The sequence below is a fragment of the Pteropus medius genome, unplaced genomic scaffold (assembly GCF_902729225.1).
Source record: "Pteropus medius unplaced genomic scaffold, Ma_sr-lr_union100, whole genome shotgun sequence".
Classification (NCBI taxonomy): Eukaryota; Metazoa; Chordata; class Mammalia; order Chiroptera; family Pteropodidae; genus Pteropus; species Pteropus medius.
The window spans coordinates 7,151,427-7,163,990 of NW_024354875.1; the positions used below are offsets into that span (position 1 = coordinate 7,151,427).

General features: G+C 39.8%; 1 protein-coding gene across 3 annotated transcripts in view; it reads right to left on the reverse strand.

The window, feature by feature from the left end:
* Positions 1 to 12,564, reverse strand: part of ACSL3 (acyl-CoA synthetase long chain family member 3) — a 71,053-nt gene that overhangs the window by 35,735 nt on the left and 22,754 nt on the right. For all 3 annotated transcript variants that reach the window (XM_039855846.1, XM_039855844.1, XM_039855845.1), the window contains exon 2: positions 894 to 1,311. In XM_039855846.1, the coding sequence (XP_039711780.1) occupies positions 894 to 1,271 (378 nt within the window). In that variant the 5' untranslated portion in view covers positions 1,272 to 1,311. The remainder of the gene's footprint in view (positions 1 to 893; positions 1,312 to 12,564) is intronic.

The following is a 12,564-nucleotide window of genomic DNA, read 5'->3' on the forward strand; positions in this document are numbered from 1 at the left end:
CTAATTTCAAATAAACAATAGCAGCTTCTTCTATATTTGTGAAAAGAATTTTTTTTAAACCATGCAACTCCCACAACCAAAGGACCAAGACATTAGGTGACCAATGGAAGCTACGCTAAAATCCGAAATAGCAGGTCCCACCCCAAAACCCAGAGCAATCTCAAGCACAAACAGGTGCTTCTGGAGCTACCAAGAGTTTTGAGTTTCATGCCCCAATGGCCCTAGACATTCTATTCCCAGTCCTGGCAGACACTGAGGGTCAGACGTGCCCCCGCAAAGTGGGTATTCTCGGTGTCTTTGCGAAAATTCAGGACAAATGAGGACCGGAGTACAGAAAGAGATTAGAGCGCAGTCTAGCTGCCTTCCTGTGGAGAGCGGATTGCAAGCTGACGAGGTCCTTCCTTGCCATCTGTGAGGCCAGCCAAGGGTTGCCTCGCCTCAACGAACCCTCCTAAGACTGGGGAGGTACAAATTATTCAGGGAACAATGCGGTGTTGCTCCGAGACGGGGAAGTACGCTCACAGCCGCGAACAGACTGAACGGCAAAAGGTCATTAACAGAATATGGGTTAGGGGATTGTGCCAAAGATGATCTGATCCGAGCCAGCAACTGTATGCTCTGAGGTAAAAGCAGCCTGCAAAAATGAAACTGCGCCACTGCTCCGTCCTCAGTGGACGGTGGTCCTCCCGAGCCCACCTTTGTCTCTCTCTTTCTTTTCAGCATCTCCCACTGGTCCCACTCAGGTATGAAGCTGGACCTGGCACTTTCCCACTCTGTTTCTCCTGCCACATCAGCAAATGCCAAAGGAAGCAGGCCGTGCTTGTCCCTCGCCGCCTTTTCTAAGGGTACATTTTATGCAGAGGAAAGTCAAAGGCAATGAAAGGTTACTTTACCTTTTTAAAAATTTTTCCATTTGGTTGTACTTCATCTTCCTCATTTAAAACTTCGCGTGTTCCCAAGAGTTTTTTGTTCTTGAATTTGTTTTTTGCATACATAAAAACTTTATCTAGTGTATCACATCCAGGGTATAATACTGAGGCCAAGCCATCCAAACTGTTAATAGATCTGTATGCAGACTCAGGTTTGGAATTTACGGGCTTTGCTTTAATTCGGTTTGATTTTTCTTCTCTTGACTCAGACAAAAAATAATATGGAATGTATGTTAAAACGGTATAAAGTGATATTATAAAATGTATAAAATATAAAAGAATGGGGTTGATGGTCTGTTTGAGCTTCATGGCAGATGCTTTTGAAGATACGTGGTTATTCATAAGTACTCAAAAAACAGAATTAACAGATTTCCGTAAGAATCTAGAAAGAAGAGAAAGAAAGACATTAATTCGAAATCATTTGTTAAATAACTTTAAAGAAAATTTTTCATATCAGATAACCAAATGAAGATTTTTTTTTCCCATTGAGCAGCAGCTAAAATACTGGCCTGTCTATTCCTATTTCTAAGAGACTTATTTGTACCATAGCTATTAATAATGGAATTACCACAGAAAACTTTCCACATCATTCTGTAAACAGGTGGCTTTTCCAACCTAATCCCAGTTCTCCACAAACACCTCCACTGGCAAGGAGCGGGTAAGCCAGAAGACCTACAAAAGAATGGAGACCGAAAATATACCCATTTCCTGTTCTCTAGTGTCTCGTTAGGTTTAAAACGGCTAGCACATGCATCTCTGCCACATTCTCCTCCCTCGGGGCCCAAGAAGCTACTGCGGATCACTGCTCTCCTTCCCAGTAAGCCATACTCACTCTAGGAGCAACTCAAGCTGCAAACAACATAAATTCACTTCTCATAGTGGTTCTAGACATTTTTTCAATTTAGGCAGATTAAACTGTGAATCAAGAAGGCAGTAAACTTTGGTCATTTTATACTTTTCATTCCTCAGATTTACTGAGAACCTACTATGTACCAGATACCCTTCTAAGTGCAGGGAATATAACAGTGAAAAGTCTAAGTCTCTCCTCTCTGAAACCTACACATTCGTGGGAGAGGCGAACAAACACAGTGTGCACGCACACAGACTAGGCTGTGGCCTCAGAGGAACTTCACTGAAATAGGCCAGCCAAGTTACTGAACAAATAAACAAGCATAACACGACACCACAAGAAGCTGTGGAAAAGGGGAAGGGGAATCAGAATTTGGAATTGCTATAAAATATCTAAAATGTCCAGTTTAAAATAAGAAGTTATCAGGCATACGAACAAACAGGAAAGTATGACCCAAACATACACAGCAAGGGAAAGCGGGCAACAGAAACTGTCCTTCAGAAGACCCAAATGTCAGACTTAGCAGACAAGACATCAGAGTAGCTATTATAAATATGTTCAGAGAACTAAAGGAAACCACGCTTTAAAAATTCTAAGTCCAGTTCTGCAATTTTATAAGATAAGGAACACTCCCACATTTGCCCATGCACAGCTAGTGAGAAGCCAAGACTCCCAAATGAAGCCCAGGCTGTCACCATTTCAAGTTGTCTTCTGTGACAACATATGCACAGTACTCTGGAGAATGAGCCCATAAGATGCTGGATTTTTGCCAGAAAGGGCATGGGGGTAGCCACTGAGGGTTTCTGCAGAGGAAGATGGTACAATAAAACAGATGGCCATGCTACTTCCAAGACTAAGAGCTACCAAGAATACATACACCTTAATAACGCAGGAGAATAATGTTATCTCATTAAGGACTCTCTCTGAAATTTCATTTTGTATGTTTGTGTTTTAAATTAAAAAATGATATTGTGATAAAAAAAAAACTATCTTTATCCACAGATATGATTGTACATATAGAAAATCCTAAGTACTCCCCTAAAAAAAAAAAAACGAATAAAACAGTTCAGCAAAGGTTACAGGAGGTAAGATGAATATCCAACAATCATGTTTCTACACACTAGCAGCGACTGATCAGAAAATGAAGTTCAGAAAAGAATTATATTTATTATAAGACTATAAGAAATACTACTTAGGATTAGATATAACAAAGTGCAAAATTTGTACTATGAAAACCACAAAATGTTGTTTAAAGATATTTGAGACCTAAATAGGAAAAATCCTGTTTATGGATTGTAATACTAAATATTGTTCAAATGGCAACATTCCCCAGACTGATGTACAGATTCAACACTTAATCCTTACCAAAATCTCTGCTGACTTTCATATAGAAATCTGTAAGCTGATCCTAAAATTAGCATGGAAATTCAAAGTAGCCTGAAGAGCCAGAATTTAATTTTAAAAAAGAACAAAGCTGGAAGGTGCATACATCTTGATTTCAAAACTTACTACAACACAACAGTAATCAACACAGTGTGGTACTAGTGAAAGGAAAGACACATAGATCAATGCAATAAAATTGAGGATCAACGATCAACTCTTATACTGTGGATAACAGATTTTCAACAAATGGCAAGAGAATTCAGTAGGAAAAGAATAGTCTTTTCAAGAGACAGTACCGAAACAACTAGGTATCTACATGTAAAACAACAAAGATAGACCCCTTCTCTTATACCATACAAAAAATTAACTCAAAATGAACCACGTAAGAACTAAAACTATAAAACTAAGTACTAATCAGGAAGAGTACAGTAAAAGGTAGAGGCTGGTTTCTTCTTGGACCAAACAACAACTTATGATCTTAAAGTCTGGGGGAAAGGAGGGGAGAGAAATGGAGATTTTGTATAGACGATACCACATAGTTTGAACATGCACCAAAAGCAAAAAGCAGGTGTGTTGATGAAACAATCAGCCACCCACGTAGAGCAGGGTGGGGATGAGGAGATGAGGACAAGGTGTTTTAAGGCACCAAATTGTAAAGGTCAAACTGTTGTGGCCTTTGATGCTAGGGAAGGAACTTAGTTTGTGTTCCGGTGTACACGAATGCAGTTTTAGAAAATAATTGTATGTAGTGGATAACTAACCTGAAGGCAGCAAACTGGAAGCAAGGAAATGAGATTAAAAAAACACAATCAAATAGCTGAAATAAACCTTTACTCCTCGATGAGGAGGCCAGGGTGGTGTGACATGGAGCCAAGCAGCTGGGATTCCCAGCTCCTACCTGCCCAGAGGGTGGTGCAACGGTGGCAGCCATTACTCCAGCCCTTCCCAACATCTGAAACCTCTCTGCTTAAGACAGTGAGGGCTGTTTCTGTTTCTGAATCCTGAACAGAATAAAGTCACAAAGTAACACAGCAGCAGTGAAAATAATTCTGGTGGCTTCAACTGAGACGGATGGTTGGTCAGTGGTTAGACAGACGGCTGGTGGAAAGGAAATGAATACGACTCTTGAAAATAATGGGTTTAAGATGCCTGTGAGTCATCCAGATACATAAACTGTGAAACTAAGAAGGGCCAAAGCTAGAAGCACACATTTTGGAGTCATAATGAGATGAAAGATGAGATTGCCCAAAGAGAACATGTAGGAAATCTCCGAGATCAAGTTCAAGGACAGAAAACTATGAAGGGAAACTAGTGCCAAGACTGAGGAGGCAAATCTCACTGAAAATGAAGTAGGAGAACCTGGAGAGGGCAGTGTCACGAACGCCAAGGGAAATGAGAGCCAACAAGTAAATGTTCAGTGCTGTCACATGAGCCGCGATGGACCAGCTACATGCAATTCAGACATTTCATTTTTCTAAAATGTTTCAGATAAACTAGGTAAATAGGTCTTTGGCTAATTGATTCTTGTTTGCCGAAACAGGTATGGAAAATCTAGAGGACGAGGAAACCAGTCACAGATACTTTACTATGTTGTCACACCTTAAAAGAGTATCTAACCTTTCAGAAAGTAAACTTGGACAAATAAATCTTTTAATCTTTTCCTTCACAGCTTCCAGGTTTCCAGTTTAGCTTAAGAAGGCCTCTTCCACCCCAGGGCTAAACTAATGGTATATTTTTTTCTAGTACTTGCATAATTTATACATTTAGATCTTTAATCAATATGGATATTGTGTAAGGGAGGAAAGCTAACTTTTTCTTTCAGATGAACTGCCTGAGCCATTTATTAAATAAGCCACATTTCTGTCAATTAACTAAAATGTCATCTTCGAAAATAAGTTCTCGCACATAGATGTTTCTGGACACTATTCTGCGTCTTGGACCTGTCTACTGCTTTGCTATCACCATCCTATTCCCCATGCACATCTGCAGCAGTCTTACTCAACTGTGATCCACGAACCAATCACGTCGGAACTGCCTTAGAGGATATTTAAAGTGAAGATTCCTCAGACATGTCTCCCCCTTTCTCCCCTCCTCAATACTATAAATCGAAAACTCTAGTGGCAGACTCATTTTAAACAGCATCCGTGTGATATTTATATACACTAATGCTTGAGAACTTACTGTTTTAAATATCTGCTAAGACCCTCATTATCCTTATTTTTCAAAATTTTCTTATCAAGTCTTATAGATTTATTCTCCCACGTAAATTTTAAAGATTTAACATTTCCATGGCGAAAACAATTAAAAAATCAAAAGGAAAACAAGATTGGGGGCACCTGACAAAATATACAGAGAGCCTATTAAAAAAAAAAAAAAAATCAAGCAGCACCAAGGAAAACTAGGCAAAGAATATATACAGACAAGCCAAAAAAGAGGAAATGCAGATGGCTAATACATATAGACAATATGTTCTCCTTAACTTGTAATCAAGATTAAAGTGAAGCCAGGCCAATTTTCATCCAACAGTTTCACAAATATGTAAAAGACTGCACTATCCAGGGCGCGCTGGAACAGTGTGGTAGTATTTAACACACACACACACGAACACCCTTTGCCATCCCGCATTCAGAACTCTCTTCTACAGAACAGCAAGTGTATATTAAGCACATCTGAACACGAATTCAACCACTCATTTATTTCCCAAGTATTTATTAAACAGACTCCACAGCAAGCACTCTTCCAGATGATGGAGTCACAGTCCTGAACAAAACATGAGAGGTAAACAGACCATGGACAAATAACGATAAGTATCAGGAGGTGACAGAGCTAATAAAGCACGCTAAGGGGAATGAATATCGGGGGAAGAGAGGGTTGCTGCTCTATGAAGTGGTTGGGCAAAGGCACCTCAGATGTTGTGAGCAGACGAGAGAGGGAGCCACATGGACACCTGAGAGAAGAGCATTCTAGTGGAGCCCAGGGAGGAAGGCGGACAGCGAAAGGAGATGAGGTCAGAGAGGATACAGTGAGAATGGGGCCAGACCCCAGACCACCGCTGAGAACTGTGCTGACATGAGCAAAATCATCTGACCTACCATAAAAAGGATGGTCCTGGCTGCTGAGGAAAAAAGGAGACCCATTGGGAGCCTTTGCAGGGATTGGCCATGAGATGACAGTGGCTTTGAACAGAATAAGGATGAAGGAAGTAGTGAGAAATGACCTAATTCTGACTATTTTCAAAGTACAGCCTTACGTACAGTGAGAGAAAGAGAAGTCAAGAGTGATCTAAAGGTTTTGGGCTTGAGACATTGAAAAAAATTTTGAGCCGTCATTTACTGAGAAAGGGAAGACTGCAGAACAGACTGGAGGAAAGAATATTCAGTTTTGTGGATGGTACCTTTGGGAGTTCTCAGCATCCTGATCATATTTACAGCCCTGAGACTGGCTGAGACAGCCTAGGGTATGAGAAGAGGTACAAGGGCAGGTCCTGGAGCATGTCAGCATTTCGAGGGCTCGGGGAGGAAAGGGGCCAGCAATCGGAGCATGAGAGGAGGGGTCCATGCTGGCAGAGGAAAAGTGGGAAAGGTGGAGTCACAAAAGGACAGTGATCAAATTTACACGTTACCCACAAGTCAGCGAAGGTAAGGACTGAAATGGAAATCAAAGCCCCAATGAGATGAGACTTCAATCCCATTAGGATGTCTATTATTTAATTTTTTTTAAAAAAGACAACAAGTATTGGTGAGGAGGTAGGGGTGAAGAAACACTGGAACTCTTATTCACTGCTGGTGAGAATGTACAGTGGTGCGGGCTGCTATTGAAAACAGGATGGTGGCTCCTCGGAAAATTAAACATGGAATTAGCATATGATTCCGCTGCTGTGTATATTTCCAAAAGAATGAAAAGCACGGACTCAAATGGCTATCTGTATCTCAAAGTTCATAGCAGCATTATTCATAATAACCAAAAGATGGAAACAATCCAGGTGGATTGACAGGTGAATGGATAAACAAAATGTGGTATAGACACACAATAGAATATTATTCAACCTTAAAAAGGAATGAAGTTCTGATACATGCTACAACATGTATGAACCTTGAAAATATACTATACTAAGTAAAATAAGGCAGATACGAAAGAACAAATATTGTACAATTCCACTTATATAAGATACTTAAAATAAGCAAATTCATAAAGATAGAGAGTACAATGTTGCTAGGGGCTGAGGGAAAGGTGGAAATGGAGCATTGTGTTTACTGGGTAGAGTTTGGAATGACAGGAAAGTTCTAGAGATGAATGATGATGATGGTTACACAACAATGTGAAGACACTGAATGTCAATCAACTGTACACTTAAAGATGGTTACAATGGTAAATTTTGTTATTTATATTTTACTACAATAAAAAAAAATCCAAAAAAAAAGATGACTAAGAATTAGATATTAGATTTGACCATGTGAAGGTCACTACCGACCTTGAAAAGAGTTGTGGTAAGGATCAAAGCCCAAATAGAGAGAGTTCAAGAAAAACTAGGAAGAGAGCTCTACAGACAGAGAAATGGGTAATAGGACAGGACAAAGCAGGTTCTTCTGTCTTAAAGATAAGAGTGCCATTTGTCTGCATACTGATGCCTATTACCCAGTAGAGGAAAGAAAAGCATTGTGCAGATGAGTCACAGGCTTGGGAAGGAGAGGAGGAGAGGGTGGCCTTCAACGGGAACAGGGACACAGATGCATGTGGGTGGGGAGAAGTGCTAACAGGAGCTAGTGGAAGATCCCCTTCTAGCTGCTTCTATATTCTCGGAATAATTAATAGGAAGCAAAATCACTGGCTGAGAGGGCGGAAGAAAGGAAGATATTAGAAAACAAAAGAAGGTATTAGAAAATTAAGGAGAAAGAAAGTATGAAATAGTCATCTAGGAGACAGAGCGGGATCACCTGGCAGACCAATCAAGCCGGCTGTCAGCTTCACAGCCAAAGCTCAGCTGGCGAGGCACAAACATGGATCAGGCTGAGAGCTGCTCTAACTACGATGGGTTTTACCAGGCAAGGACCAGACAAAAAGGGGTGGGGGGTATGGGGAGACAGGACACTATCATCGGGGAATTTCAAGCAGAGGAAGGCAGGCAGGAATGAGGAGGGAACAGGTATGTGATGACGGATCAGGCCCTGGGTCAGGTCACAGAAGCGCTGGAGCTGAGGTGCTAAAAAGGAGAAACTGGAACCCTGGAGGTGATGGTCACACAGCATGCTGGAAACTGGGGTGGCGAAGGATGTGGAGTTATTGTTCACGGAGGGTCCAGATCATAATCACGGAGAAAGGGGTAACAGGGGCAGACTGGAGAATGAGATCATTTCGGCAGCAGGATAAGGGACTGAAAGGCCACAGTATTGGAAAGGTAGTGAAACCAGTAAGAATCATGACAGGGTACTAGTAGAGTCCTAGTAGAGTCACAGGAAGCCCGATGTTCAAATACTTAAGGAACAGGGGACAGATAACTGTAACAAGAAGGAACAGTAAGTAGTACAGTCTGAAGGCAAAACTTGAAGGACATGGCAGTATTGTCTCAGAGGCAAAAAACTGTTAAAGTAACCAGATTAGGCCCAAGACAGAGTATTGCTTCTGCTAAGCTCACATCAGCAAACCAAAACAACGCTCGGTTTCTATGCTGGCTATCCAGGAAAAGGAAGGCCTAAGTCAACCAATCGGCTCGTGCCTGCTCAGCACAAGTTACCTGACCCAGCTCCCATGTTCCCCTGACTCCCTGTAAGGACAGTAACCCCGTGGTGACCAATCAGCAAATGCCCAAGATAACTGCCCCAACTCCTGCTTGCCTGGATCTACAAAAACCCCTTGCCTTGTACAGCTCTTTGGAGCTCCTTTATATCTGTTTGACGGGTGGTTGCTGATTCACGAATCACTGAAAAAATCCTACTAGATCAGTAAATTGTGGAAAATTTTCTTTTAACAACTGAAAACCGAAAACAAGCTAAATCGAAGAATAGCTGAGGACCTTATACATCCACAGTATGGATGATTATGCAGTCAGTAAGGTATACGTACGAGCAACTGACCTGGAGAGACTTCCACACACCTTGCAAATTCTTTATATATATTTTTAAAAGTGTATATACGGGTATACATGGCTTCATGTCTAACTATATAAAAAGGTATGCACAAGTTTTTAAGCAGTTATCTCTAAATATTTAAATGCAGCTATAATGGTTTAAAGCACATGAATTTTCCACCATGAAGAATATAACTTCAACCTTTACTCTCAGAACTGCTAATTAAAATAACAAGATGAGTCAAGTTTAACATTAAACGAAAATGACCCATCATTATTTATACAATGATAAATAATTTAGCAAACACATGAGGAAAGAGTGAAGACAGGGAATAAATAAGATGGTGTCATTTAACCAAGCTGCTAAAATTATTAACATCATGAAGGCTGAAGCATGGAAAGACAGTTCTTATTGTAACCAGCCTGAGAACTTTTTAAACTTTCCATCCCGGATACACATACACTAGACTCCCAGCCAACCCTCTGATTTCCCCCAAAGGACTCGCATATCTAAACCACCTGACATCCGCCTCGCATCTATCATCCAGGCCAGTGGATGCGACCAGACCTCCCAGCACCCTTCTTCCAGACCACCTGATATCTGACTGATAACCATCCGGGACCAATCCTGGAGCTGAGAATGCAGGACTGATTCATTTTCAATAATGTATTTTTTCCTATAAGAACTCTCTTCTTTCTTCTTGGGAACACTTCTGGGTTTTGCCTAGCTTAATTTCCGGTTTAAAAACATTGAGACCTTTAAATAAATCTTTACCATTTATTTCTAGCCAAAGTCTCCAGACTCTATTTGAATTCCTTTGACGACACAGTGCCAGCGTTCTGGGGCTTCAGTCCAGTGCCACCGCTAGATCTAAGCAAGGTAGCTGCTGGAGCCTGACACGCTCTGGTGACTCCCCATGGGCTCCGGGACTCCAGGGGTGTGAGTTCTCCCAGTTCTGAACCTACCTCCTTCGGCTGAGGCTCAGAGCTTTTATTCTTGGTCCTCTGATACCAGCTTTTGTAATGGGGACCCCTCAGTCTAAGTCTGTTATGGAGGGACAGACAACCCCATGCTGGAACGTCAGCTGGATTTATGGTCCATCCACTGCTAAGTATTTGTCTCAATGGACTTCTGATTATACCCAGAAGGACAATCTGGAATTACAGCGGCTACTCTGGGGATTTTTTAACATACTGAAATTAGTATATTTACATGCACAATTAGAGAATCTTAGAAATGTTAAGCAAGCTGAACGGGAGGCATTTTTCAATTAGTATTTAGAGACCCCTAAGAAATTAAACAATTAAAGATGGCCTTAACTTTTCTTTTTGTCCAACCGTGACAGCTTTCAGGGGAATTATCTTTACCCTGGGATCATCTCCCTCTAAAGCTCCCAAACGTTCCTTAGGAACTCCTGCTAGTTATATGTACAAACATTCAGTCCCTCTTCTTATGCCTTTTAAAGAATGGACCAATTTAGCCAAAATAATTTAAAACTCTAATGGCCATTAAGGAAAAACTTTGTTTTAAGTCCTCCTCAAGAGCCCTCCCTTAGAGAGATAATTCCAAACCTCTCTCAGGGACGACAGGATACATTATTTGATTGGCATGCAGAAGATTCTAAACAACAACTGGACTTTTAAATAAAACAGCTCTGAAGGTATCCTATAAGAAACTCTGGCCACCTGAGCAGGTGGCTTTAAGTGTTCTTACTGTTTTTCTTGCCTGAAGCCCGACAAGATATTTGAAAGGATTTAATACCTTTTTTTATCAGAAATTTGGCAAAATCAGAAGCTAAAATTCAGAACCTGTTTGAAATTTGTTTTAAACGTCCCCTCCCCTAAGCTAAAATGCAACCACGTATCCAGAGGAAAAGAAGCAAATTAGGAAGATGTAGCTGGACAGGTAGATCAACCTATGATGGTGTCATTTAAGTGAAACCCAATTCTTTGGGAAACTGAGAACTGTCCTTATCCTAAAATCTTTGTGAAACCAGAAAAGCAAGCATAGAAGCAGTTCAAAGCCCACCTATCTTTACCATGCTCAATTCCTCAGACTGAAGGGGAAAAAAAGGAATCAAGGAGTTTTTTTTTTCTTTTTTTTTTTTTTGAAAAAGCACCAACTGAGGCTCTGGCTCCAAGTCTCCTTGCCAAGGACAAACACAAATCTTGTCTTCTCCACAAATATTAACAAGAAGAAGCCTTAGCCATCTGAAAGAATAAACTTAACTTATTCCAACTGTTGTACCTGTCTCATGGCTGAAATTTTAAAACAAAACTATCAGGTCTCTGGTTGCGGCTGTCTATGTATGTGTATGTATGTCTACCTCCCGAATAGTATTAGAATGGGATGGTAAAGAATTGTTTATTTGGCTTAAAGGAATTTATTGTTATATAAAAAGTTCTCAGTAAGAAAAATATAATAGAAACTAACCCAAATGTTTTTCAGGCTCACGTGATCTGGGAAAATACATGCTATTAAAGCTAGTTTGAGTTTAGTTTGGTTAAAAAAGGCACATCTTTAGAATTATCAGAATTAAATATATTTTTATCTGGGATTACAAAAATAAGTATTTTAAACTTTTGACATGTTTGACAAGCCTCCCAAAAATTCAAATTTAAGCTCTTTTTCTTAATCTAAAAATAACATTGAGATTTTTCAGAATGATCCCTGAAAGATTTTAAAGGACATTTCTCTCTTTTTATAAAAGGGAAAAATAAAACTAATTAGGCCTATTTGATTTGTAAAAATTACATGAGAACCACTCGCAGATAATAAATAATGATTATGTTGTATTTGTATGGATATATTGTTAAAATAAATGTTCTACTAGTTACATAAAAATTTCTAAGAATCTACAACATCTTAATATAATGTTTTCATTTGTAATTCTAGTTGTTATTTGAAAATATGTGTTGCAGAGAAAAGCAACTTCCTCTGTAAACTACAATGGAATCAGAGATCTTTAACCATATGTCATTTTAAGTCTTTGTGAATTACAGTCATCGTATTACTCAAACCTTTTGTAAATGTTTCCGCTTCAGAGAGATTCATGAAGCTATGACACTTACTCGAAAATACAGGTTTCTGATAAACTTTCAGATTATACTTTTGAACTGGGTGAGGATTTGCATTCATAAAACTACTAACAAATAGATTAAGACCAATAAGGATTAACATCATGGGAATGAATGAATTTATGAGGACGGTTATAATTTTTATGACTTTTTATTTGAAATAGTACTGGTTCTTTAACCTTCTATTTTCCAGATATAAGGAAATCTTTTCTATTAGGCTACCTATGGCCTAGAGCAACCTGGTAAATTACCTTTGTATG